The 27,580-nt window shown below is 55.2% G+C and overlaps 1 protein-coding gene across 3 annotated transcripts in view; it reads right to left on the reverse strand.

Annotated features, from left to right (window-relative positions):
- The window catches only part of MAPKAPK3 (MAPK activated protein kinase 3), a 28,150-nt gene extending 2,197 nt beyond the window's left edge, over positions 1-25,953 (reverse strand). Inside the window, exons 1-9 of one of the 3 annotated variants that reach the window (XM_070360341.1) lie at positions 25,802-25,953; positions 25,250-25,525; positions 6,191-6,330; positions 4,926-4,990; positions 4,431-4,510; positions 2,521-2,644; positions 1,227-1,302; positions 775-899; positions 237-322 (exon numbers count right to left, since the gene is read on the reverse strand). In XM_070360341.1, coding sequence (XP_070216442.1) covers positions 237-322; positions 775-899; positions 1,227-1,302; positions 2,521-2,644; positions 4,431-4,510; positions 4,926-4,990; positions 6,191-6,330; positions 25,250-25,474 — 921 coding nt within the window. In that variant the 5' untranslated portion in view covers positions 25,475-25,525; positions 25,802-25,953. Of the gene's footprint in view, positions 1-236; positions 323-774; positions 900-1,226; positions 1,303-2,520; positions 2,645-4,430; positions 4,511-4,925; positions 4,991-6,190; positions 6,331-25,249; positions 25,526-25,786 lie in introns of all 3 variants that reach the window. The other 2 variants (XM_005891453.3, XM_070360342.1) reach the window with 2 other exon arrangements.
- Positions 25,954-27,580: the final 1,627 nt, after the last annotated feature.

Consider the following 27,580-nt stretch of genomic DNA (forward strand, 5'->3'; position numbering starts at 1 on the left):
CTGCAGGCACCTGGGACAGCACCGGCTGCCCCCGACCCCGAACCCCTTTCTTTTGGGCTCATGGGGAATCTGAGGCTCAGGGTGGTGAAGGAGCCTGATGAGACCAGGAGCAGGCAAAGGCGGGGCACTACCGCATATCTGTGGCCCACCCCAGGGCCTCTGGAGCCGTCGACCACCCCCCCGGCAGCCCTGCTCAAGCTCATCACCCGGCCCGCCAAGGACGAGGAGGCACTCACGTTGATCCAGGGATGGTTCATGAATTTCGTGATGGTCAGCCTCTCGGTGGGGTCCGTCTTCAACAGGAGGCGGATCAGCTGCTTGGCTAGGGAAGAGAGGGCAGTGGTGAGGCTGTGGAGCTGCTCAGAGCCAGTCCCCCCTCCCAGAGACCGCCAGCTCTGCAACGCGCTCCCAAATTCCTAACCCACAGGAACAGTGCGCTGATAAGGGCTTCTTGCCGTAAGGCGCTAAGTGTTTGGGGTAATTTGCTAGGCAGCCATAAATAACTGATACAGGCCAGCTTTGTTCATGGTCCCCAAAGGGAAAACATGAATGAAGGACAAGAACTAGGGGAAGTTTTGAGGAGGCAGGTTTCAAGCCCATTTGGCAGACATAGAGAAGGACGTTCAAACGGTGAGATGACTTGCCTAGGATCACACAGCTGGGATGTGGAGGAAGCCAGGATCTAAACACAGGTCGGTTTGACACCTAAGTGGTCTCTCCCGGAAGGAAGGCGGCTGGGGTCCAGTGGAGCGAGCTAAGCAGAGAGTCACTCACCATCCTCGGAGACCTCGGACCACTCAGGGCTGGGGAAGCCATACTGGCCCAGGCGGATCCTCCTCTTCATCCCCGGGGAGATGGCCTGGCCCGTGTTGGAGTAGAAGGGCGGGAAGCCGCACAGGCTGGGGGAGGGCGGAGGTCATTCAGCACGGGTGTGGGGGCAGTGCCAGGGCGGACCCATTCTCCTCCCCAAGACCCTGACTGGGAGACAGGCAGCTAGACACCAGGGCAATAATATCAGCCCCCTGTACTCGGGGATTCGTCCCCAGGAACACCAGCTGCCCTCGCCATGGGGAGGCCTTTGGGGAGCCTGAAGGAGAGGTGTCCCATGACCAGAAGGGAACAGCAGACTGCTGGAAGAGTGGCCCGCTTGAGCCCTTCACCCTGCAAGGTGGGGGCAGAAGTGGTTCCAAGGGTACCCGCGGGTGCAGGAAAGGGATGGCACTCACAGGATGTACATGATGACGCCCAGGGACCACATGTCACATGACTTGTCATACTTCTCTGGACCCAGAACCTCAGGAGCTGCCAGGGCAGAGGGCACAGGAGGACCCTCAGTCCAAGGGTCTTGGGGCACCGGCAGGAGCCTACAGCCTGGGCAAGGTGGGAATAGGTGCCCGAGCCGGGGATGGGGCAGAGCAGATTGGTGTCTGGCACTTTCTGGGAAGGCAGCATGTGTGTGAAGTTGGGGGAGGAACAACAGCTCCCAGATAAAATAAACCCGTTTTCAGGCTGGGCTGTAAGAGATGATAACCTCCTAGCTACCTTGGGCCAATCTCAGCCATGGTGCGGTAGGGGAAGGAGAGAAGGACAGTCAGGGGTTGGGTGGGGTCCTGCCATAGCAGAGAGGGTCCCAGCCCAGCAGCTGCCCCGCATCCCCTGTCTCCTGAACAGACAGCCTAGGTCATGGGCAAGGAAGGGCCATGGCCAGGGCTCTGGGTTCCACTGTTCACCTGGCAACCATCCCATGGGGCCTTGGTCTTCCCATCTGTGTGATGAGATCGGTAGGCCAGGAGATTACTAAGTCAAAATACTGCAAAACACATCCTGGTAAACAGAGTGCCATTCCAGCTGTCTCAGGGGGCTTCCCACCCCTTCAACAGCTCTTGGAAGGCTTATCCTGAGGGAGAAGAGTCTTCTGTAAACAAGTCATCACCCCACTCTCCACGAAGGGGCACTTTCCGGGGGTGGGTGGGGTAGCTTCTCCAGGTCTAGGGGCTACCTGCTCACAGGGGAGCAGGGAGCTTTTCCAGGAAGTATGAGTGTGTGTGAAGCCCCGGGGCCCATCCTGGCCCTCACCTAAGGGATGCTTTCCCAAAACGCAGGTGGCTGGCCCCCTGCTTCCCTCTCATGTAGGAGGGCGCGCCTGCCCACTTTCTGAATATGACTCCCAGGAAGATAAAAACCGGAGAAAAACAACCGCACTTGGACTCCATCCCAAGCCGACGGCAGCCTTTTATCACATATATATTTAGAGCCACTGTGATGTCATTCAGCTCACAGGCCAGAGCCAGAATTTTCCTGAATCTATTTTCAAAAGCAAAAACTGAAGTTTGGGAGAATATTTTTGCAGCCTCCGGCCCCCCAGCTGCCACCTCCACACAGACAGAACCCCCCACTTCCCTCCTCACAGCGCTTTAACCCTTTGGCTTCTGCATCCCACAGGCTGCCCCAGACCACAGTGAGGCAGGGGTGGGGGGTGGGATACAATAAAGAGGTACCAGCCACATCCCAGGGACTCACCCACATAGTAGGGAGTGTAACATGGAGTTTGCAGGGCATTCTGGGTGGTCTCTTTGGCAAAGCCAAAGTCCGTGAGCTTCAGCACCGCATCTTTATCCTTGGACGTGTAGAGCAGGTTTTCAGGCTGGGCCAGGGAGAGAAAACATTAGTCTGGAGTCAGGCACCAAGTGGGGGCAGATTTCCACAGTGATCTGCAGTCAGATTTCCTTCCTCCCTCCCTCATCCAGACTGAGGCAGGAGGAGCTGGATCCATCTCACTAAAAAAGACCTGGGTCTTGGCCGCCAATGATGTGGGCCAAAGGTGGAGGAGACTAATGTGGCTGAGAGGTGACACCTTGTTTCACAGAGGGGAAACTGAGGCAGTGGTTCCACCAAGCTGGGGATAACTAAGTGCCACAGAGAGCCCAGGGGTAGGAACTTCTGAGCTTGAGTCGGTGATGCTGCCATGAGATGCCAAAATGAGGGTTCCAGGGGAACGGGGGGCTTCTTATGAGCCAGTGCTGCCAAGCACATATCCTGTACGCAGCCCAGAACAAGCCTGTATGACAGGCCCCTACCTGAGGTTGCTTGGGGAACTCAGGCCCCAGGAGCTGCATAGAGGCCAGTCTTCCTGGTTATAGGGCACAGAGGGTCTGAGGGATGAAGGCAGTGGGGAGGTCTGCATGGAGGAGGCAGCACTCAGGCTGCTTTCTAATGAATGGGTAGGACCTAGGCCCACAGAGAGAAGCTGCAGAGCTGGGGCAGAGGCATGGAGTGGCACATGGAATTTCAGTTTGGAGCCAGTGAAAGCTATTTCTCAGGTTCTATTTGAGATGATCCAAACTTGGACTGGGGTGAAAAACAGGGAAGCAGTTTTTGTATAGGAATCTTCTCCATAGAAGGCTTTTCTCCCCTTAAGGGAAAAAAAGGAGGCCAGGGCCAAAATAAAGCAACAGTTCAGAAGGTGAGACTGTTGTGGCTCCACGTGTATCCAAAATCAAAGGGTAACTGCAAGACTTGGTGATACTCAGCCAGGGGAAGAACCTGATGCAGCAGCTGGACCTTCGGGTCTCCTCTGCCCGGCCTTAGGAGGAAATAAGTCTGGGGGACAGGGCAGTCAGGGTCTAGGTGGGGGCCGAGGGTCCAGGAGTCGTAACTCTGCTCTGACAGTGGCTGGCACATGCAGGTGAGTGTGTGTGTGCCTGTGAAGCTGCCTCGGTTTCCATTTCTTCCATCTGATCCTGATCACCTGTAAGATCCAGTCCTCCCTGGACAGGAAATTTGGAGAGAACATTCTCAAGCCCGTCCACTGGAGGGACAAGCAGTTCCAGCCGCTAGGATCACCTCCGCTCCTTTGTCCAGTGCCCAGCAAAGGGCCTCCTTCCCCTAAAATGCTGCCATCAGAGGCTCTGCCTACAGGAACTATGGCTGTTACTTCACACAAGCTCCAACAGTGTTGGACAGCCCTGTCACTGAAGCCTGGCACACTGTCTTCACAAAATTCTTGCTGAGTGAACAAATGAATGCATGAATCCCCAGTGAGGCATCTGCAGAGCCTTGAGCAAGACAACTGCTCTCTGAGCCTCAGTTTCCTCATCTGTCAAATGGGTAATGGCACCCTCTCACAGGACTGGGTGAGGATTAAACGAGATGCTTCTCAGGACACAGTGGCTCAAGGTAGGCACTAGTTTATTCTTATGCCTACTGGGATTATATATGCTTGAAGGAAACTAGGAGACCTATCTGGCTAAAGCACAATGAACACACTGGGACCGTGGGAGGAGAGGCTGAGCCATGCAGTATGGGCCGCGGGGAGAGGCCTGGAATGCCAAGCAAGGAACATGGCCTCTATCCAGTGGATGTTGGGGCCACTGGTGTTTGTGGGTAGCACTCTTTGTCCTGGTCCCCCAACATGAGTCCTGGAGCCTCACCTTGACATCTCGGTGGGCGATGTTCCGGCTGTGCAGAAACTGGATGGCAGTGCCAATATCCCGCATGATCTCTGCGGCTTCTGCAGACACAGACAGAGGAGGGGGCCACGGATGCCACTCAAGGGTCAGGCAACCCAGGGGGCCCCTCCCCATCACCCCTCTTTGGAGAGCACAAGATGGTGCACTCCTGCCACCCAGGACCCCACGTCAGACCCCAACCCTGGTCCCCCTAGTTTCTTCTGGAGATGCCCCCAGCTCAGCTGCTGGCTGGCACCAAGAAGCATTGAGGCCTCCATCCCAGGCCCATGGGGAGTCCATCTCTGACAAGCTGCCACAGACTCACAGAACCCCTTGGGGGAAGAACACTCTCCCCCCAACCCTTGTTCAGGTGGGGAAACTGAGGCACAGAGAGGGACAGGGTCTTGCCCAGCATCACAAAGAAACTCTGTGTGCCCCATCTCAGCCCAAACTCCCCATGCAGCGGCACATACGTACCTCTTTCAGTGAAAGCCTGGTCACCACGCTCCTGAATCCTGCTGAACAACTCACCACCTTCCATGCTGTCAGAGAAAGCGGGGACAGACGGGGAGAATCAGGCGTCGATCTGCCCCTGCCCCAGGTCATGGGCCCAGGCCTCCAGCCCTGCTGCTGCTCCCCTGGGGGATGGTCACTGTCAGCCTCACCATGTCTTGAAGAGCCTTGTATGTGGTGGGCTGCTGGCTTGGGTGGGTTGAACTCAACTCTTCAAACTAGGGGAAGATCTTCCCCAGGGAGAATCTATGTTCCCAGGGACACTGTCTCGATCTGGCAGCCCCACCTTTATCCAAGTTTACCCAGGTGAGGAATGAGATGTCAGTTATCATCCTCATGACCACCGTTTTCTGAGCACCTACTGTGTGCCGTGCCCTGGGCAAACCCTTTGTGTGCACTGCTGTGTGATCCTGGGTGGGTCCCTTCACCTCTCTGTGCCTCAGCTTCCTCTTCGGTAAAACAGGGATTATCGCACCAACCTCACAGAGTTGGGAAGACTGATTCAGCAGTACACACAGAGCACTTAGAATGAACAGGGTGAATGCCACACTAAGATCTCCCTCCATGTAACTTTACATGAAAGTTACAGTGATCCAGAGAGGTGAGAGGCCTGACCAAGGTCACATAGCTAGTGAGTGACAGAGTCAGGATCTGAACCCCAAATCTGACTCAAGAGCTGCTACCCTATGGGGTGAGGGGGAACTTGAAAGGCAGACAGGGAGGAGCTGGAGGCCAAGACCCAGGGCCCAGGTTCTGAGGAAGGTTAGGGCTGAGCCACAGTGTTCATGGGAGAAGCCTAGGATGGAGGAGGCTGCTGGCTCCTGGATCCAGGCCAGGATCACCCAGCATCGGGAGTGGGGGGCGGGGGGGAGCCATGGGAGTGCAAATCCAGGCGAGGAGAAAGCCGAGGGACAGCACATATCTGACTCCTCCCCCAGTCTTCCCCCATCCCAGCCACATTCAGGGCTTGGTGGCCTTCTCCGACAGCTCTCCCAGCCCCTCCTCACCGAGGGGGAATCACACCCAGGGAAGCCATATTACAGTCACTGAGGATTCCACCCGTGCAGGAGTGCCCTTGGGGCCAGCTGCCCAGGTCCATCACCCTTCAGGGGCTGGGGGGCCCTGCCGGGGCTGCTATCTGAAGAACAGAGACCTCTAAAGAACGGTGGGAGTTCGGGGGGTGGGCACAGGGGTACCAATGAGATGCTGAGAGAGGATGGGCAGCATACCATTCCATGATGATGAGGAGACAGCGTTTGCTATGATGCATATTCTCATAAACATCCAGGATGCGCACGATGTGGGGGCCACCGGAGGCCTGCCAGTGGTGGTCCACCTCCTGCCGGGCCTTGGGGCTGTCGTACAGGAGCTGAGGGCAGGGAGGCACAGACAGTGTCAGGCCCAGAATCCACTTTCCCAGGAGCCACCCAGACAGTGCCACTGCCCTCACTTGGCAGACAAGGACACACAGGCTCAGAGAGGCCTGTGACCTGCCTGAGGTCACCCAGCTGATGAAGGGCAAAAGGAAGATTCCAGTCCAGGTTGGATGCGTGGTCCAATGAGCCCCTGCACTTGGCTGAGGGTCAGCTTCAAGCAAGCTTAGCTCGTAGCTCAGGAAGGCCTGGGAGGTAGCTGAAAGCTTGGAAGGGCTCAGAGGCCAGAGAAGCCCCTGCCTCCTTTCCCAAGGGGAAGCAACTAAGGTGGAAATTGAGAGGATTTTGTAGTCAAATCACACATCAGTGTGAGACCCTGTGCCAGGAGCCACACATCCGTAGAGCCTCATGTTTCCAGTGGGATGACATGAGGGTTGTGGGCCAGAGGTAGAGGCTGGCGGGAAGGAGGACCCTGCTTGATGGGGGTGACTCCTTGGTAGGGTGAGGTTTCCGGGCTTGGGGTTAAATTCCTCCATGACTCAGTGTGACCTCAAGCAAACATTCACAGCTCCAAGCCACAGCCCACAACTCCGTAAAATGGAGTAATAACAGTCATCCCCACAGGATGCATCATAGCGAAGCAGGCAGCAGGTGGGTGGGCGTCAGGATCTTTGTTCGGGTTAACTCAGCCCCAGACTGTGGCTGCCAACCTTAAGGCCAATCGCCGGAAATGAGCAAGACCTTGAAATGGTCATGCTCAGAGGTGGAGGGGGTGGAGAAGTTGGCCTTCTGGGGGAGGCAGCCCAGAATGGGGAGAACAGGGATGAGGCATCCCCAGGTAAGGCTGCTCACATCTGCTTCCTGGTTGAACAGGGCTGAAGAGCAAGGCTGCAGACCAAGACAGGCTGAGCCCAGCTCTGTCTGGCTCAGTACCCACAGGACCCTGGGCCACCATGGGCCCTGCTTTCCTCCTGGGCAGGATGGTCTCCCCTCCTCTAGGGCATGTGCGGGGCAGCCTCTGGGACCAAGCTATCCAGGCAAAGATCAACTGGGCTGGAGAGGGAGACAGTGGGTCTCCGCATCTGTCTGATGCTGGTCTGGGGGGCTGTTCCCTTTGACCCTAGTGTGGAGTGCAAGGAGGTGGGGAAGCCCCTCCACCAGCTTGGGGCTCCCGCTCCGCTAACAGTCCAGAATGGGGCACACAGAGGCGGCTGTAGGCAGACGCTCCCAGCCTGGAAACCATGGATCCCTTGCTCGTGCTGCCTTTGCCTCCTCTGTTCTCTGCCCACACAGCTCCCATGCACCAGCTTCTTACTTAACAGCACTGGGGGAAAGAGGCTTGGTCACATCGGCTCCCCCTGCCCCCACTGCGTCCTGAGGTGCCTCCACAGGATCAAAGATGCATTTTCCCTCCCTGCTCTGTCCTTTCTGCACCTCGTCTCTGCTTGGCCTCCCAACACCTCTTCCCTAGCCGACCTGCCCATGTCCTGGCAGGGCCTCCAGGGGGGTTCCTGGACCCTCACTCTGTCCTGCTTCTGGTACCCCAACCCCTGTACCAGGGTCCTCTCTCTCCTCTCCTCAAAGGCCCAGCCCACAGCTGATAGGTTTTCTGTGGGGTCCTCAGTCCCACCTCCTCCCCTCTGGCTCTTCTCCACCCGTCCCCACCCTCACTCCTTAAATCTCTAGCCCTCATGCTCCAGATAAAGACCACCTTCTTCCCTGGTATCCAGAGCTTGCCTTCCTCTCCGGGCTCCCTTTCTGCTGCCCTGGCCCCAGAACACCTGGCTCAGGTCGGAACACCAGACGCACTGGCCCCAAACAAGCCTCACGCTCTGCCCACACCCTGTGCTCTCTTGCTCCATCTCCTTCTCCACTGGGCCAGCTCTCCCTTGTTGAGGAACGTTCTGGGCTCGGTTCAGATGTCTCCTGCTCTGAGAAGTCCTCCCAGCACCTCCCTCAGTGGTTTTTGCCTCTGCACCTCCACCAGGCTGGAGGGAGCATGAAGGTAGAGGGAGGTGGGGTTAACCTGGGAGTCCCCGGCTGGGGTCTGGGAGAAAACACTGAGCTCCGGAACAAAGGATGGGATGATGGGTTTGATCCCTGGTCAGGGGACTAGATTCCACACGCCGCAACTAAGACCCAGTGCAACCAAATAAATAAATATAGATTTTTTTTTTAATCTTAAGAAAACATTGCCCGCTCCCAGAAAGCTCCTGCATCATCTCCCTTTTCTCTTCCCTCCTATGCACCACTTTCTCATGACCTACAATTAGCCTGTTCCTTTGATAACTCTATAAACACACACATACACATTTAGACAATACACTTTCAATATGCCTGGCTCTGTTCTGAGCCTTTTACAAATATTAGGAGGAAGGGACTTTATTACCACCATGGAGGCAGGGAGAGATGAGTAACTGATCCCAGATCATGCGGCCGTTTCCCCAGTCAGGCTGGCACTGGGCCGTCTCCGGCTTCAGACTGTGGGCCCCCATGGGCAGGGCCAGTCTGGGTTCCAGTGCTGACACAGAGCACTGGCTCAGATAATACTTGGGGATTTAATGAACAAACCTATCAAGTCGGGGGAAAGGGAAGAAACCCTCACAACCCACCATGAGGAGAGAATAAGAAGAAACTGAGGGAGGAGCCAGGAAGGCTCAACAAATGAGAGACATGACAACCCAGCCCAACTTCCTCCCCGCTGTACTCACCTGCGCCCTCTGGCGAACCAGACTTTACCTCTTCTAGGAAGCCCATCCTGACTCCTCCGGCCCACAAGCCCATGGCTACAAGTAGGCTTCATTCATGCAAGTACCTGAGGGGTCACTATCCTTCATAAAAGGGGTCCTCAAGCAAGAGCCCCATCTTCCCAGGCATGGAAAAGGGCACAGGGCTAAGACAGGAGGCCTGGGTTCTACTCCTCTTCTCCGTGTGACCTGGGGCTGGTCTTTTGCCTCTCTGTGCCTCTGTTTCCCTGGTGTTAAGATGCAGGGCTTGGTCTGCACTGGAAGGATGGGAACCACAGAGGGGACCTCTGGTCAGGGGCTCCTCAAAGTACCTACTACAGCCCCTTGCCAACATCACTGTGCTCACTGAGCAGCCTCTGGGTCTCCACTGACCCCCATATCCTAACACCTGAAACTGCTGGAGGCCACTCAGTATCCTGGTCCCCAGTCACAGCTGGGAAGAAAAGAAGATGGGGTGCCCAACAGATCCACATCTTGGTCTCACTCCCACTCGATGCCCCTGAGCCCCCCCAGAGGTACACCAGAGTTGGGAGGGTCTGTGATGTCTCCTGAGTTGCTCCACGGTTCCAGCTAGTGCCCAACAGGCTCCCCTGCACACCTGTGGGACGGAACCCTGGCGTCTTCCTCTGTGACGGCTCCCAGCTGTGCTGGAGGTGTGCCCCCGCCCCCCCACTGATGTCAGGTAAGTACTGAATCTGAGATGACACTTCCTTGATCAAATGACAATGCTCTAGTTACAGACTCTGCTGAAGTGGTTTCTACTTCTCCCTTCTCGCCTCACTCTCCTTTGCCATTTCTCATCAACCCCCAGAACCCACAGTCAGACGGCTGAGATGCTGACCAACCCCACCAGACTGCAGACCCCCTCACAGCTTGAGGACAGAGGAGCCTGCTTCCCAGAGACACAGCTGCCCATGCCCCTCTGGCTCTCCAGGTGTAATGGAGCCTCAGAATCGGCCAGACCACTCCACTATCTCCACAGTGTCTCTTCCCACTCAAGCACAGGGTTTACGGCGGGTGGAGGGATTCTTGAGTTCAGGAGCTGGGAAAACAACTGCAGCAATTGACTGTTTGGAAAACAATTTATAGTTTACAAAACACTCTTTTCCTTTATCTCATGGGAATGCTTGGTGCCACCCTGTGAGGCAAGCAGGGCGGAAACCAACAGCCCCAGTTTGCAGACTGAGGCAAAGAGTCTCTGGAGGGTGAAGTCACTGCCCTGGGGCCGCCAGGCTGGAGTAAGGTGAGGCTGGGAGAGCAGGACTCCACACAGAGCATCCAGACAACCCCTCCCAGAGCGGGGATGAGAGGCCAGGGTGGCCCCAAGTCAGAGAGGCAGTGGCCAAAACTACTGCTTGCAAGACTCGGGAATCTTGCTCCAAAATAAATGTGTGCATAGGGGCGTGGCGTGCACACGAGCAGGGGAGTATGTGTGTAAGTGTGTTCATGTGCTTGGAAACATGGGTACCTGAACACATGAGTACATGCATGCAAGGGGTACGTGCATGGGTGTGTACGGGTATGAGGAATGTGTGTCAGTGTGTGTGGGCCAAGGTATGTGTGCGTCTCTGAACTCTATGATATTAACTTTGAAAATAAGGCCCATCGATCTGTCCATTTGGGTTTCCCAAGTGGCTCAGTGCTAAAGAATCTGCCTACCAATGCAGGAGATGTGGGTTCCATTCTTGGATTGGGAAGATCCCCTGGAGAAGGAAATGGCAACCCACTCCAGTATTCTTGCCTGGAAAATCCCATGGACAGAGGAGCCTGCTGGGCTATAGTCCATGGGGTCGCAAAAGAGCTGGACACAACTTAGTGACTAAACAACAACAATCTGTCCATTTATTTGTCTATTTTTCTCAATATTTTCTATTTTTCTGAAGTGTCAAGCAGAGAACTGGGTATAGACAGGTGCCCAAGAAATACTGGGGTCTTGCTGCCACAACTCAACCTGTGACAGTCTTGCCTGGGCAGGTGACCAAGCCTAGACCCTTCTGCTCAGACCTCCTCTCCCACTGAGATCCTATCTCCACTGCAGGACCCTCCACCTCATGTTGCCCAGAGCTGTGAAAGCACTCTGTCTGCCTTCCCAGAGCATCAGACAGATCTGGGGTGTCTGCAGTGACTCTGTAAGACACAGCCTAGGGACCAACCCCCATCACCCTTCTTCAGCCATCTCCCAGCCCAGGAAAGGCTACCTTCCCAGACCCACATGCCCCTTCACATAGCCAGTTCACCCCTGGACATCTTCTCTAGTAAAAATGTTCACAGTATCGCCCTCTCTCTCCGCCCTCCCACACACACAGGACGCCCCAAGGCCCTGGGCTGGACAAGCAGCCTCTCCCACTCCACCCCAACCTCCACACTCCCAGCCAATTAACCTACAGCCTTGGCCAAGCTGCTGGGGCCTCTGCCGGAACACCCACTCCTTCCGGGGGAAGATAGCTGGTTTATAATCTCTCCCATCAGTGAAACAGCAGCAAATTAAGAAATATGAACTCTGGATTTCAGGACGGCCCACAGCCTGAACCTCCCAGAGGCCAGGGATCTACTTCCTCTCACTGATCTGTGGGTCAGCAAATTCCCATGATTTCCACTTTCTTGGAATTCCAACTTTGTTTGGTGCCCGAGGAGAGAAAGGCAGGAAGGATTGCTGAGCTCCCCCAACACCTTCTCTCCCACGCCGGGGTCTCAGCCCAGCCTCAGGCAGGGGTAGGCTGGAATTCTCAGGAGTGGCATCTCTGGGTCGTTGATTACACCACAACACGCACGCTGGGTGTCAAACACTCAGGCAGTGGGTCTGCACAGAATGTTATGGGGAAATCTAGGTTTGCGACGTTTTTTTTTCCACTGTGGAGAACCCCAATTCTCTACAGAGTGAGGTTACAGGTGAGAAAAAGCACTTTGGACTTACTAAACCCCCTCTTGGTAAGAGTTTTCAACTCAACCATATCTGAGGTTCTTTCTGGCTCCAAGCTCTGTAATTACTTGGGATTATTTTCCCATGGGGACATATCTAACTTTATGAAACACCACTGGAAGAGCAGGATTCATTTCAGAGCCAGATGTTGAGACCACCCGCCCTGTGCCATTAGCAGCAGGCATGGCATTCCGGCCCCTGGCCAGCTCATGGGACCCGTGCTGGCTGCTTTGCCTACTTAGAACGGAGAGCATAGCCTCTGATGGGATGGTATAGACTGACCTCAAGTTCAGGGTTCTAAGCAGGAATTTCCTTCTTAAGGTCTCAGTATCTTCATTATAAGGGCTTCCCAGGGGGCTCAGATGGTAAAGAATCCACCTGCCTACGTAGGAGATGCAGGTTCCATCCCTGAGTTGTCAAGCACCCCTGGAGGAGGGAATGGCAACCCATTCCAGTATTCTTGCCTGGGAAATCCCATGGACAAAGAAGCCTGGCAGGCTATAGTCTATGGGGTCACAAAAGAGTCAGACATGACTGAGCCACTAAATAACAATAACAGTTTTCTTTATAGAGCCAGACTCGTCCCCTCCTCACTGGCTTCACCCTCTCCTTCCCCGCAAGGGCATCAGTGCTATTGGAGAGCTGTTGGTCACGTCAAATCTGACTTTTTAACCACAGTCTCAAATTAGAGCCTCAGACATGTGCCATTACTCTCTCACGCACTCATTTCCCCGGCTTTCGTAGCTCATTAAGGGAGCTAATGGAACCGATTTTGCAGCTATGGATGAGTTGGCCCCACGCCAGATGAGACCTCGCTTCATTAAGTTCTGGCTGTATCCTGTCCTCCTCAGCGGCTGAGTTCCAGGGAGGTCGGCTCACATGATGCTCCTGACCCCAGATGCCTGGGCCCCGTCTGAACGCCGGATGACTGATGGAGTTACACCCCCTTTGCAACAACTGTCCCTCCCTGGTGCTCGGCCAGTGCTGCGTTGGCCACGGTGCTTGGTCACAGGCACCACCTCATTCAGGACTCACCATCTGCTGAGGAGAACCAGCATCGTCCTTTTCCTGTGGGGAAGCCGTGACTCTGAGAGGTGAAATGACCTGCCCAGAGTCACACCACTAGGTCGTGAGAGTCAAAACTGGGACCCGCAATGAAAGAATAACAGAACTCTACATTGCCAAACCTACGATTTAATAGAAAAACCTGTAATCACTTTTTAAAATCCAGATGCATATCAGAATTATCCTGAAATTTTTTGGAAAAAAAACAAAACTTAGACCCAGACCCGCTGGCTTCTAGGCAGTGAGGACAATGCAGGCAGCTGCTGTGCTCCTTTTGTTCATGGAGCTCAGCCCCACAACCCTGGGGCTAGACCAGGCTCTGCCATTTAATGATTGTTAACAGCGGCTGCGACTGCGGCAGTTCACAGAGCGCCTCCTGGGTACCAGGCACTCTACACACACCTGAGCTTTTGTCCTTCAACAAGGACACCACTGACCATCATTCTCAACTGAGGAGACAGAGGCTCAGGAAGGTTTTATAGCTTCTCTGGGTCACAAGTGTCACACAGGGCCACCTCTGAGTCTAGGAGTCCTTTGGGAACCAGGAGTCAACCGTCATGCCCAGGGAGGACTGCCCGTTTTACAGATCTCTTCCTGACCCCTACGAACATTTACTGGTCCTTCCTGGGGGCCAGGCTGGGAGCTGAAGTTGGGAATGCTGCCACAGACTGTCCCCCGGGACCAGGGTCTATGGATGAGTTACTGCTGGTTAGGATGCCTGATGAGGATGTAGGCACTAAGGAACTGGGCCTGGATCCTTCTCCTCTCTTTTTCTTTCTTTCCAGATTTAGAACCTGGCAGACCAGAACCAGGAACAAGGAGGGCCCCCAAAGAGCTGCTCCCAAACCAGGCCAAGGCTGGGGTATCTGATGGCTGGGAATGAGAGGAAAGTGGCTTGACTGGCTTGGAGCCTCCCTAATCACCTGCCACCAGAGTCCTGGGAGGTGGGAGTGGCTGGGGCTCTGAGCCCAATATCTGCCTGGGAAGCTCTGCCAGCAGGAGAGCCAACACACATTTTGAAATTGTGAAATCTCAGGGGGCTTCCATGGTGGCTCAGTGGTAAAGAATCCACCTGCCAATGCAGGACACACGGCTTCAAACCCTGACCTGGGAAGATCCCACATACCATGGAGCAATGAAGCCCGTGCACCACAACTGCTGAAGCCTTGCACTCTAGAGCCGCTGCTCCGCAACAAGAGACACCACTGCAATGCGAAGCCCGCACATCCCAACTAGAGACAGCCTGTGCAGCAGTGCGACCCAGCACCACCAAAAAGAAAGAAATAAAACAATTAAAAAAAAAAAAACTAAAGAACACAAGACTCCTTCAATTTGCTAAATTTTGGTGGCCTCAGTTTGTCTGCCTCCTACCAGCCCCAGAAAACCTAGAAACGAAAGTAGAAGTGCCAGGTCTGGGTGAGGGTTGGGGTAGGGGAAGAATGCTTCTGGAAAGAGGAAGCTAAGCCAGGCTCCCAGTGAGGGAGGGGGAGGGCCGGTGGGAACACAAGCGCTAGCTGGAGCAGGCGCGGGTCCCACGCATAGGAAGGACCAGCTATGCCACAGGGCTCTGGGTCAGACAGACCTGCATGCTGGATGCAGGGGCCAGTTCCATCCGATCCGCACCGAACCAATCTGGAAAATGGGGACCGTGACAGTACTTACTGAGAACACACAGAGAGCTCAGACAAGCACAGTGCCAAGTGCAGAGTAGAAATGGGCTTTGAGGTTTGCTTGGCTTCACGAGTCCCCCTGGGTCTCGCTCTGATGTGGCCTCCTGCTCTTCACCTCTCTGGTCACCAGAATTGGGGGCAATTCAGGCACAGCCTCTAGGACCCAGGGAGGCTGATCCCCTCCAGTCCAGCAGGTCACAGGAAACAGATCCTGAGAGGGACAGGACCAGGCTGTGCAGAAGTAGACTAAGAGTCAAAAGTCTATGGATATTGGGACTTCCCTGGTGGTCCAGTGGTTAGGCCTTTCCAATCCAAAGGTACGGTACAGGCTCCATACCTGTCTGGGCTAAGATCTCACATGCCTCGCAGCCAAAAACTCAAAGCATAAAACAGAAGCAATATTACAACAAATTCAAGAAAGACTTTAAAAATGGTCCACATTAAAAAAAAAAGAAGTCTCTGGATACCGTTTTGCTGTGAAAGACTCAGTGAGGAGGGGCAGGCCCTCCAGGGTGTGGGAAGATCAGGGCTGATCTCAGGGAAGGGACCCTGGGGCACAGGAACCATGGCTGAGTGCTAGGGACCTAAACCAGGGGACTGACCTGGCCCTCAGCTTGGGCAGACTGGAGGTAGGGGCACATTCCCACTCTCCCAGGTGGCAGATACCTTTACATCCTGGGCTCGTTCGTGCCCCTGTTCAAGCAATGTCCCCTTCTGCAGAGTATGTAGTGACCCTGACCTTAATGACCTGAACCCCAGCTCCTCATCTGTGAAATGGGCCTGCAGTCTCCTCACCTATGGCACTGAGGGGAGGGGAGCAGGCAGGTCTGAGACTATGGGCACCCGTTTCATAGGTAGGGAAAGAGGCCCAGAAAGAGCTAGAACCTCCTTCCACTCCCAGAGGTTACACAGTGTGTAAGTGGCAGGATCAGAGCTCCCTCTGCCCCAGGAGGTGGCAGACCCCAGCATCTGGCCCACAGCCTTCCCACAGCAGGTGAGGAGAGGCCATACACGTGCCTTGCAAGCCCCTGAGCACATACTCAGAGGGTCTGGCTTCTCTTATCGTCTAACTTCTTAGAGGAAAAGAGGATTTTTCTGTCAAAATCAGGTACATAACGGTGAAACATTACCCTGGTTCTGTTTCTTCTGTGATAGCATAAAAATAAGACATCTTCATCCTAAGACAGGAAAATTCTTAGCAAATGTGTTTTAGTTTAACCTCAAAAAGGTCTCTTCTACCTATGTCTGATTCATGTTGAGGTTTGACAGAAAACAGCAAATTTCTGTAAAGCAATTCTCTTTCAATAAAAAATAAATTTAAAAAAAGGAGGATCTCTTCAATGGTCCCTCCTCATGAAGAGACCCCACCTTGGCCACAAAGTCTGTGCCCCCAGCTGGCCAGTGGTGCCCATAGAGCCCGCGCAGGGCTACAGAGGACTGGCAGGTGTGGAGAGGGTGACTGAGGCCATGCCCAAGCGACCCCTGCAGAGGCCCCCAGCTGGCCATGCTGTGGTCAGCTCTGGAGAAGGGACCCAGCACACCCGAGCTCTCACAAGAATGACAGCTGGTCTCTCCCCTGGAGGACGAAGATGACAAAGGAACACAAAGTGGCTCTGCATCTCTCCCGCTTCCCTTGGCTTCAGCCAACCTCATATCCGCTCTGCATCTCTCCCGCTTCCCTTGGCTTCATCTGCGTCCCTGCAGCTCCCCACACAGACCTGTGTGAGCACCAGCAGCCAGGCTCCTCCCTGGGGAGGCAGGGAAACCGGCTGCCCAGGCTTCCAGCCTCGCTTGGCGCCTGGCCCCTTTCTCTCTGCTGCTCCTGTTGGGTTAGAAGGCTCCAGGCCTTCGACACCTGACCCCTGGCTCCTGGCAGAAGTCTCTGGAGCCACAGCCATGAGGAAGAAGTAGAAGGGGAGGAAGGCCCCGCCCTGTGGGCAGCCAGGGTGACAGCCTGGCAGCAGGGACACTCCTGACACGGGAATGGGCTGAGTGACTCACCCTCCCTCTCCCAGGCCTCCAAGGGTAAGGACACACCCCAGTACAGGCTCAGCTGACTCAGGGCGTGAACCGAGTCATACAGAGCAGTGGAGAGGGGTCTTCGAACCTGAGTCATAATCGCCCAGCTCCTGTCCCTAGTAGGACACATACCCAACCGGTGGTATCACCACAGCTGACTGTTCCCCTGGCAACACCACTGCCAGCTGGCCCAGGAGCGGCATCTTGGGGTATCCTCTTCATAGCCGTCTTAAAAGGGGGGCCCTTGAGAAGCAGAGCACCCAGCCCCTTACATTACTGACCCCCACTGACAGGGCACACAGGGAAGGAAGGCTGAGAGCCACCATCTGGCTGCCAGACAGGCCAGGGTTCCAGGGCTTCTTTGCCTTTCTGAATCTCAATCTCCATATCAGTGACAAGGTGGTGATAACAACCCATTCTTGGATTCTGTATTTGTGTTCAGCATGTTGGAAGCATTCAAAGGGACAAGTGGGTGCTCTTACCCTCACCCCCACCCCCTGTGCCACTGCCTGCCAGAGGGCATGGAGAGCACCCGCCAGGCCCTCAGGCACAGCCCAAGAAGGGGGCTTGTGTGGGTTCACGGAACAGCTATGGAATAAACTATGAGTTCCTTGGGGGCTTCCCTGGTGGCTCAGATGGTGAAGAATCTGCGGGAGACCCGGATTCAATCTCTAGGTCAGGAAGATCCCCTGGAAAAGGGAATGGCTACCCACTCCAGTATTCTTGCCTGGCGAATCCCTCGGAGGCTGAGCCCTTAAGAACAGGGCAGTGCAAGTGGCAGGTCAAGGCTCTGGCCCGTCACACTCCTGAAATAGACTGTGAGCCACACTGAGGTGGGGGTGGGGGCAGGGGCCGGGTGCAGGCTAGAGGGCCAGCGGCTCAGGGGTGCTCAGCCCAGGAGTGCGGGGCGGCACACAGTCTCACAGGTGGCCCCATCGAGTCTCGGAGCCCCACTCCAGGCTCCTTCAGCCCCTCTCTCCCCAACTTCAACCCAGGAATCCTGGGGGGTCCCAGTCTTGCACCACTGTCCCAAGCAAAAGGCTCAACCATTGAGCCATAAAAGGAGACCCACCGGCGGAGGCCACAGCCAAGGCTGACTTCCCACACCCCACGGGGACGCCTCAGGTTACAGGTTTGACGCTACTGCTCCAGGAGCACCCGGTCAAGGCCGGAATCAGGAGGAAACACTGAGCAGCAAGGGTGTGGGCGGGGCTCCTCCTTCTTGTCCTACCCTCGTCCGATCCCTGGGGGTGGAGCAGACTTTCAGGGTGACTAGGATGAGTCCTGAGCACCGGACCAGCCCCCGTCTGTCCTCTGCCTGCCCTCAGCCAATACCAAGCCCGAAACCCACAGGACAGAGGGGCAGGGTCTGAGAGGGGAGCAACCAAGTGACAGCAGGAGAAACAGAGCTGGGAAAGAAGAAAGGGAAAGGACAAGGAGGCGGAGAAGACAGAAAGGGAGAGCATCACAAAGGGAAAGCAGCAAGCACAAAGCCACAGTCAAAAGAGAAAAGCGATCCTAATCCCAAACCGGCAAAAAATAAAACCCAAATCAATTTTCTCAGCGTCTCTGACCTGTCCAGTGCTAAAAAGGCCTCCTGAGGTGCCCTGTTCCCCCAAAGAGCCACCTGGTACCCCTGCCCTAAACACACTGCCACAGTTCCCACACAGAAGGATTTTAATCACAATTACACTAGGCCTAATCCAATTAGTTCCTGAAGGGCAGAGGGTGGGGAGGGGATTCTTTCATACCATTCTTTCCAACCCTGGAAGCGGCTGGCTGCCCCAGGTGCAGTGTGAACACAAGGGAGTCCTGACGAAGGCCAAGAATGTGCCGCTAAGAAATGCTCCATAAAGAAGGCTGAGCACCAAAGAATCAATGCTTTTGAACAGTGGTGTTGGAGAAGACTTTTGAGAGTCCCTTGGACTGCAAGATCAAAGCAGTTGATCCTAAAGGAAATCAACCTTGAATATTCATTGGAAGGACTGATGCTGAAGCTAAAGCTCCAATACTTTGGCCACCACATGTGAAGAGCCAACCATTGGAAAAGACTCTGATGCTGAGAAAGATTGTAGGCAGAGGAGAAGGGGATGACAGAGGAGGAGATGGTTGGATGGCATCACCAACTCAGTGAACATCAATCTGAGCAAGCTCCAGGAGATGGTGAAGGACACGGAAGCCTGGCGTGCTGCAGTCCATGGGGTCACAAAGAGTTGGACACGACTGAGTGACTGAACAACAACAACAAAGAAATGTACTCAGGCCGCCCCAAATGACAGCCCTGGGCCTTACAGGCTCTTGCTGTCTCACGACAGGATCCTGGGGATGTTAGCCACCAAGACCAACTTCTGCTTCCCACCACATATCCAAACCCCTTGCCACAAAGACAACTGTTTTGCAAAAAATTCCCAAACTGCCTTTTTCCAAGGTTACTCGGGGAGAAGGCAGAAGGAAGCCCAGAGTCTGGTCCTCTCTCAAGCCCAGGCAGCCTGTCATGTGGAGCCACACATGGCCCCAAAGAGGCAGGAGGGAGGGCAGCAAAGTTCTCCTCAGAAAAGGTGGGAGCCTGTGGGAGCTGACTGGGGCTGTGGTCTCTGTACCCCTAGAGCAGCAGACCCACCCATCCACGTAGCACCTGGCACCCACTTTTACAGCACAGGTGTGCTGGCAAGGTGCCTCACCTAAGGACAACCGCTGTCCCCAGTCCTTGCTTGGTGGCCATCACCTTTGGACACATGGCAGCCAGTTGCCAGGCTGGGACCAGATGAGGCTGGGGGCCTGCAGAGCCAGACGCTCCACCTGCTGCACCCTCGCAGGGGCCTCCTACGAGGACGTCCCAAGGAGGCCCTGGGAGAGGAAGATGAGGGATCCGAGTAGGAGAGCAACTTCCCCAAGGGCAAACCTGGGGACCAGGCAGACACATAACAGACCTCTGTTGTCAGGGAGACCAGGCTGTGGGCTGAACAATAGCCCAGGTGACCCAGAAGACCCTACAGCATCCCTGGAAATAGCATTTCACAAGGGTCCTGGTGACACTACGAAAGAAAGTTCTGGGAGAAGGAGGGCAGGTTTCTGCCCACCTAGTGAGGGAGGGCACCAAAGACAGACAGACGCCTCAATGCGGGAGACCCGGCTTTGATCCCTGGGTTGAGAAGACCCCTGGAGAAGGAAGTGGCAACATACTCCAGTACTCTTACCTGGGAAATCCCACGGACAGAGGAGCCTGGTGGGCTGCAGTCCATGAGGTCGCAAAGAGTCAGACATGACTGAGCAACTAACACTTTCAATTTCACTTTCTAGTCTAGTGGGATGACGTATGAATCTGAGTTCTGACAAATGGCGAGGGAGAGCCACTGCTGACCTTTCCCCAATCCTTCAAATCCTACCTAACTGCCTCTTCTTCCACAGGGCCCTTTGGTCCCTCCACGGCTCCCCAGAGTTTGTTAGGGCCTGGACATCACTTGCTGAGATGAGGACACAAGACTGGGAGTGGGGAAGCAGTACCCCACAGCAAGTGCTGAGTTGTGCAAACCAAGCATGTTGTCACACACACACAGCCCCTGTGCCCTCCTCTGTCATCCACATGCTTCTCAGACCAGAGGCCTGCATGGAAGCTGGCAGTCTCTTCCAGGAAACCTCCCCTGGCTGGCCCAGTCCTGACAGTTTCCTCTCGCCCACTCACCAACCTAACTTCCTGCCTGTGGCACCCTGGACTTTTGCTGGGCTGGGCTTGTCTGAGACTCACAAGGCTTGAGATGAACCATACACCCTTTCTGAGGCATTCCCACAGCTAGCACGGTCCTTGTGTGCTGGCTTTGTGGGGGGGGGGGGACCACCACCTGTCTACTCCCAAGCATAGCACCCTGCACAATGAGGAGAGCTAGACAGACGCAGACAAACAGCAGCAGGACCGCCTGGGGCCCAGTGCAGTCATGGAGGACGCTGTTAGCCTTCTTCCAGGAGCCGAGTGTCAGAGAGCCTCCTACGTCCCCACAGACTTGCATGAGGCATGAGGTGAGTTAGGCACTAAGACTCTGGGATCAAACTGCCTAGACACATGTCCCAGTCCTGCCACACAGCAGCTGGCCATCTTGCGCAAGTGAATCACCTCTCTGAGTATCAGTGTCTTCATCCATAAAATGGGAATGAAAAGAGTTAGGTAAGATAACGTGTACTGTGCACAGGGCCAGGGCCCGGCAGACAGAACACTCCGGAAAACTGTCGGCCATTCCTGGGAGTATCAGACCCCACAACACCAAGGTCTGAAGCCTGGAGAGATAGCATCAGTTCCCGGCTGGGGTGGGAAAATGATTCTGAAAGTCCCAGCAGAGGGGATCCTGACAGCAGGCTAGGAACACAGCTGCTGAAGCTGTGAGGGAGGCCAGCTGGGCCGGGCCGGAAACATCTCAAAACAATCCCCTTCTGGGACTTTCCTGGTGGCTGAGTGGAAGAGAATCTGCCTGCCACCAGGGGACGTGGTTTCGACCCCTGATTCGGGAAGATCCCACATGCCACAGGGCAGAGAAGCCTGTGCACCCCAACTATTGAAGCCACAACTACTGAAGCCTGTGAGCCCTAGAGTCCGTGCCCTGCCACAAGAGAAACCACAGTGAGAAGCCTGAGCACCACTAGAGAGTAGCCTCCACCCGTCGCAACTAGAGAAAAAGCTCACGTAGCCATGAAGACCCAGCATAGCGAAAAATAAAGAAATTTTTTTATTAAAAAAAATAAAGAAAAATTAAAAAATTTTCAAACTGTCCCCAAATCCTGCTATTTGCATTTCATAGGGCTTGACACCCTCCCTAAGATCCTCATTTCAAAAAACAAACTGCCCACTTCTGGCAGTTCAGAAGGCTACTTGAGTCTGGTAGTACTGGAGTTACTCAGATTCTTTCCTTTCAGGAGAGGGGCGGCCTGGAGAGATGCAGTAAAACCACTAGGGGGGACTCCATTGTATGAGGCGGCCAGCCCTCCACACGCTTCCTGATGTGTCAACTCAGTAAACGAGGCCCTGCAGAGGGTGATCTGACCGGTCTGGAGGTGGTAGGTGAAGGGGTGGCAGCTGCTAAATGAGAAAGTACCTGGCCTGCCAGGCAGCCCCACCCAGCCTCAAATCCAGCTCCACAGCACCAGCTCCAACAGGCCAGCCCCACCCATGGAGCAACGCAGGGACCTCCTGGCATGTGGATTCAACACCCCAAAACTCCACTCCGACAAAGACAGGACGAGGACGGCACTGGGAGCCCCAGGGGCTCCTAACATTTTTTAGTGGACCCAGAGGCCGGAGAGCAGGACTGGGAAAGAAGACTCCCACTGCAGACCCCCTCAAGCTACTCAAGCCTTTGTTTTTTTGTTTTCTATGATTTACTTTTAATTGAAGGATAATTGCTTTACGATATTGTATTGGTTTCTGCCACACATCAGCATGCATCAGCCATAAGTATACATACGTTCCCTCCTTCTGGAACCTCCCTCCCACAAGCCTTTGTTTCCATTTATCTAACTGTCACTATCATTTCTGCCTGCCAGGCGGCCAGGGATCACACGTGTACTTGGCAGAAAGTCAGGAGGGGAGATGATTCTGGTCTCTGCTATAATTTCCCATCCCAATCAAGTCATGTGGCTTCTGACCACTAACTAACTCCAGGTCCTGACTTTCTTATATGGATAAGGCTTGAGGGACTGGCTCTCCATGTGAAGGGGTGGCTGTGTCCACTTAGCAGTGAAGATATGGGGTGTCAATGAACCAGTTAGCCCTGGAAGGGATTACAAACAAGAGGTCAGTAGGAGGCAGTCCCCTGCCCCAGACACTTGGCAGGCAGACCTCCAGTTCCTGCCAAAGGGACTACAGAGGTGCTAAGGGTGGTGTGGAGACTGGAATGTCGGCACTGCGGGTAGAAGCTTCCTCGGGAGAGAGTCACTGAGTGTGAGGGAGGCCAAGACGGATCAGGCCAAGTGGTCAGGGGCTCAGGGAAAGGAGAAGAGGCCCAGCTCCCCAGGAAGGAGGAGCCTGCTTCTCTGGGGCCCCCAAAGAACAGCAACAGCTACAGGGACACTGACCACAGCTCTTCCTGTTTTATGAGCGTCTGCTGTGTTCTAGGCTTCATGCCAAGCACTATCTATCACTTTGAGCAACAGGGCCAGGAAGACAGGCACGAAGAGAGGGCAGGACACTAGGCCTGGCCCACAAATGGCAGAGACGGCCTGGACAAAGCCAGATTACAAGCCAAGGAGAGGTCTGCCTGGGAAGGGATGTAGGTCCAGGGAGGCAGAAAGGCCAGAGCCCAGGGCCTCTGCTTAGGCTGACCAGGGGCAATTGGGGAAACAGCTAGGCAGAAGCAGAGAGAGGGCTGAGACCCACTCAGGGACTGACTGAGCTCCCGGGGCCCAAGACAGGCCATGTGCTGAGGTCTCCTGGTCCTGGCCCTCCTGTGCAGGGGCAGAGGCTATAAACAGAAAGGTTTATAGGTTTATAGCCTCACTAGAGCCATCACTCATAATATAGGTATGATGTGCTAGAGGTTGTGGTTGTCCCATCTTGGAAGCAGGAGAGGACCTGCCTAGTTGGGTGGGGATTTGGTCACTGGAGTGGGGTGGGGGGTGGCAAGAACAGGAAGGTGCTGGGGTGGGGGCCTCATGGACTCCATGTCCCCCTTGTGGGCCAACCTAACACCAAATTCTGAAGATCCCAAGCCAACATCTCTAGCCATGCTCACCCAAAAAGCCTAAAGGGGAACAACAGGGGAATCTGTTCTGGATCTGCCCCCTTTCCAGTCCACAACAGGGACCACTATCAAACACAGCACCTGCAGGAAAAGTCTTAGAGCCAGTCCTGCTTAAGCCAGTGCTGCCTGGGCCCATGAACTCCAGCCTCCCACTCCATCCCTGTCTCACTTACAGCCTCTGGAGTACCACACGGGGTGGTCGGAGCTCAGCCCTGGCTCACAGGGCCAAAACCTCAGTATTAAGAAGAGGCTTCAGATGGCCCCTTGCCCACCCAGGCTGCACCCTGACCCAAGCAGGAGTGAAAGGGCCAAGATGGTGCTGAAGGAGAGAATGAAGATTGTCACTGCTCACTTCCTTAGCTCCATCTCCCCTCAGAAGAGCCACCCTTTTCCTGAAGGACTTGGAGAATCCCCTGCCAGGGGCTCCAGAAGGGCTCCCAACCCCACTCCATGGCTGGGTTCGTAAGCAAAGAAGCTGTGCCTGAGACCCAGCCTCACCAGCCCAGCCCTGAGATCTTCCAGACCCATCCTCATGATCCCTTCCAAGACCACCCTGGGGAGATGACCCCCTCTATCACTCCTGGTAAGCTGGGCCCAGGTTCCTGCTCAGATACTTGCAGACTCTGTGCCCTAAGCAAGTCCTGTGGCCTCGCCAGGCCTGTGCCAGGCCACTTTCTCTACATGCATGATTCCATTCCAAGCTCACATTAACTCCGTATCTTAACAACCCTTGAGCAGAGGAACCTGATTTTTGAGAGTCCAAGATCTAGTCCAAGGTCACAAAGCTGGCAAATGCAGGCCAAAGATTAGAGCTACAACTGCAGGACTCTGGGCTCAGGCTCATAATTGCAACACCTGTAAAATGAGAAGATCTTCAGCTGTATTCTAACCTCCAGGAGCCACGCTCCTTGCCATGCTCTACCTATCCACCAAGTCGCTGGCAGAGGCTGCAACTAAGTGAAGTTCCCAGCGAGGACAGAGTCAAGGGATTTGAGGTATGGGGCACAGTCCTGGGCCCAAAACTGTATGACCTAAGCCAGGGCTACGGAGCTCGGTCAGCACCCTCAAGACTCCGGGACTCCAACTATATCAGCGAGGTCTTAACCAGGCCCACAGAGAGTCTATGGTGTGATGTGGCTAGATGGCTGGCCCGCCCTCTGCCCAGGAAACGGGGTGGGTCAGGTCGGAGGAGGGTCTGCCCCTTTCAACCCGGGTCTGGTTGACTCATTTGGAGCCCATGAGTAGCTTCCTGCCCACAGGGGCAGTGGGTGTCAGGCTTGCCTACCAGTCAGCCCTGGGAGACTGTCACCACTCCAGCCTAGGCAGACAGGGGCCTCAGGAGAATTAGCCCCACCCCAAGCTTTTGTGGGGACTCAGGCAGAAAGTAAGTGAAACCCATTCCAGTCAGAAGAGTTTCTCATAGAAGGAGCAGCCAAGCTGAATGCAGGTCCCCCTCAGGCCCAAACTCACAGGCCCAGCCAGAAACCCAGAGTCAGGAATTACTCACTCCTTGCTTCCGGGTACAGCAGGCTCTACCCACAGCTAACTACACCCCCTTGCTCCCTGGGACATTCTGAGCTTAGCTAAGCTAAGCCTCAGTTTCCTCATCTGTGAAGCAGGAGGGACCAGGAGCCCAACCTTACACACGAGTAAGAGGAGAAAACGGTAATGCTTAGCCTAAGAAGCTTAACAGAGGCCCTAGGCATAGCCCGTATCCACAGGGCTCTGCTGTTGGGCCCCCGCCCATGCGGGAGCGCGGGGTCACTGACCTTCAGGGCACACTTCTGCCCAGTGCGCCGGTGGAAGCACTCCAGCACCTTGCCGTTCACACCCAAGCCCAGCACCTGCTTGGACAACTGGTAGTCATCGGTCACTGCGTACTTCTTGGGCTCCCGCCGCCCCCCGAGGGCGGGGGCGCCGGCGGAACAAGGTCCGCAGGGTACACCTGACGGGGGCGCAGGGCCCCCCTGCTCCTCTGCTGTCTCCACGTCCATAGCCCCGCGGGGCGCTCAGAGGCGGCCCCAGCCTGGCGCGTCCGGAGCCACCTGGGAAAGAGACGAAGAGTGAGTTCCGCTCAGACTCCTTCAATACACTCCAGCCAAGGACGCCCTCAGCCGGACTGGGCTTCGGGCCGGGGACAGGGCTGGGAATGAGGAACGAGTTGCTGGAGAGGACGGACCCGCGGCAGGGGGCGGTGGTCACGCAAGCCGGGCACCAGGCGAGTCCTGCCCGGACCACCAGTCAAGAGGGGAAAGCGCCGGGAGGTCCCGGGGTTAGGAGGTGGAGGGGGCCCTGTGAGGGCGTACCTGACGAGGGCGTACCTGACGGCAGCTCACAGGGCCGTGGTTGCCGGTAAGGGGCAGGGACAGGGGTCGCCAGAGGCCGCGGCCCTGAGCGCCCAGAGCCGAGAGTCGCGCCGCCGCCTGCCCACGTGACCGCTCCCCTCCCCCGCGCGTCCCCGGCTACAAGCCGGGCTGGGTCAGCCTTAAAGGGCCAGGCTGGCCCAGGCAGGACGGGGCGGGGCCGGACCCGCCTAGAGCGGCGGCAGAAATAGGGGGCGTGGCTTCTAGAGGGGGAGGAAACCTCCTAGGCTCCGCCAGCCGCTGGGGAAACCCAGCGCTAGAGCGGCCGGCTAACGGGTGAGTTGTGCGAGCAGCCAATTGTACAAGCCACCAAGGAAGTGGCAGCACAGAAAATCTTCTCCTGGAGCCCCAGGTAGCCCCTGGAATCGAGTGTTTTCTCTGGAAGCTCCCAAAAGGCCCTCCAGTACAATGTGAAAGGTTTGCAACTTAGTGGTGGCCCACTGCCAGTCTATCTAAAGTCTTAATTTTTGTCAACAGGGAGAATGAAATGGAATTTTGTTGAGATTCGCGTCTCTCTGGTTCCTGGTTGCTCTTGGGATCTTTCTAGCACTGGTATCTCTCCCCTTCTGTGCATCTCTTGTTCATATTCCCTTGGAAAACAGCATCCTAAGACTGCTGCTGCTGCTGTTGAGTCGCTTCAGTCGTGTCCGACTCTCTGCGACCCCATAGACGGCAGCCCACCCAGGCTCCCCCGTCCCTGGGATTCTCCAGGCAAGAACACTGGAGTGGGTTGCCATTTCCTTCTCCAATGCATGAAAGTGAAAAGTGAAAGTGAAGTTGCTCAGTCCTGTCCGACTCCTAGCGACCCCATGGACTGCAGCCCACCAGGCTCCTCTGTCCATGGGATTTTCCAGGCAAGAGCACTAGAGTGGGGTGCCGTTGCCTTCTCCGATCCTAAGACTAGAAATCCTAAATTCCTATTTGGTCATATCGACCAACTTTTCACCTTATGACTTGAACTTTTGGTGTCATGTTTAAGAAGTCTCCTCCTTCCACCCTAGTGCCAGATATTCTTTATTAGCTAAGTGGTCTTCCCTTCCACTCTGAGCCCATCTTAGATTGTGTGCTTAGTCGCTTAATTGTGTCCAATTCTTTGAGACCCCACGGACTGCAGCCTGCCAGGCTCCTCTGTCCATGGGGATTCTCCAGGCAAGAATACTGGAGTGGGTTACCATGCCTGCCTCCAGGGGATCTTCCCAGCCCAGGGATCGAACCCAGGTCTCCTGCAGTGCAGATGGATCCTTTACTGTCCGAGCCACCAGGGAAGCCCCCATCTTAGATTATCTTACATATTTTGAACTCATTTTCCCATCACAGACTGTTAACTCTTATTTCACAAATAAGGAAAGTGAGGGCCCCTAAGAGGAAACGACTAGAGCTTCAGGATGTGTGGCTGTCTCGAACAAGCCTGCACTGCTCCTGCCCTTCTCTCTCACCCCACAACCCAGGAGGAGGTGGCTCACTTGGAACAGGGAAGGTTGGGTTGAATTGGGGCAAGATCTCTGTGTGGGCCTCTGCTGCCATCTACAGGCCACTGGCAGGACCTGTCCCACCGTGCCCTCTGTCCCACCGAAAGTTATCTCCTCTGTATACCCAAGTATCCAAAAGTGTCTTCAGGCCTGCATCTTTTAATTTCATGGCTGCAGTCACCATCCGCAGTGATTTTGGAGCCCAAGAAAATAAAATGTGCCACGTTTCTATTTTCCCCCCATCTATTTGTCATGAAGTGATGGGACC

This window comes from Bos mutus, chromosome 22 (genome assembly GCF_027580195.1).
Source record: "Bos mutus isolate GX-2022 chromosome 22, NWIPB_WYAK_1.1, whole genome shotgun sequence".
NCBI classification, from domain to species: domain Eukaryota; kingdom Metazoa; phylum Chordata; class Mammalia; order Artiodactyla; family Bovidae; genus Bos; species Bos mutus.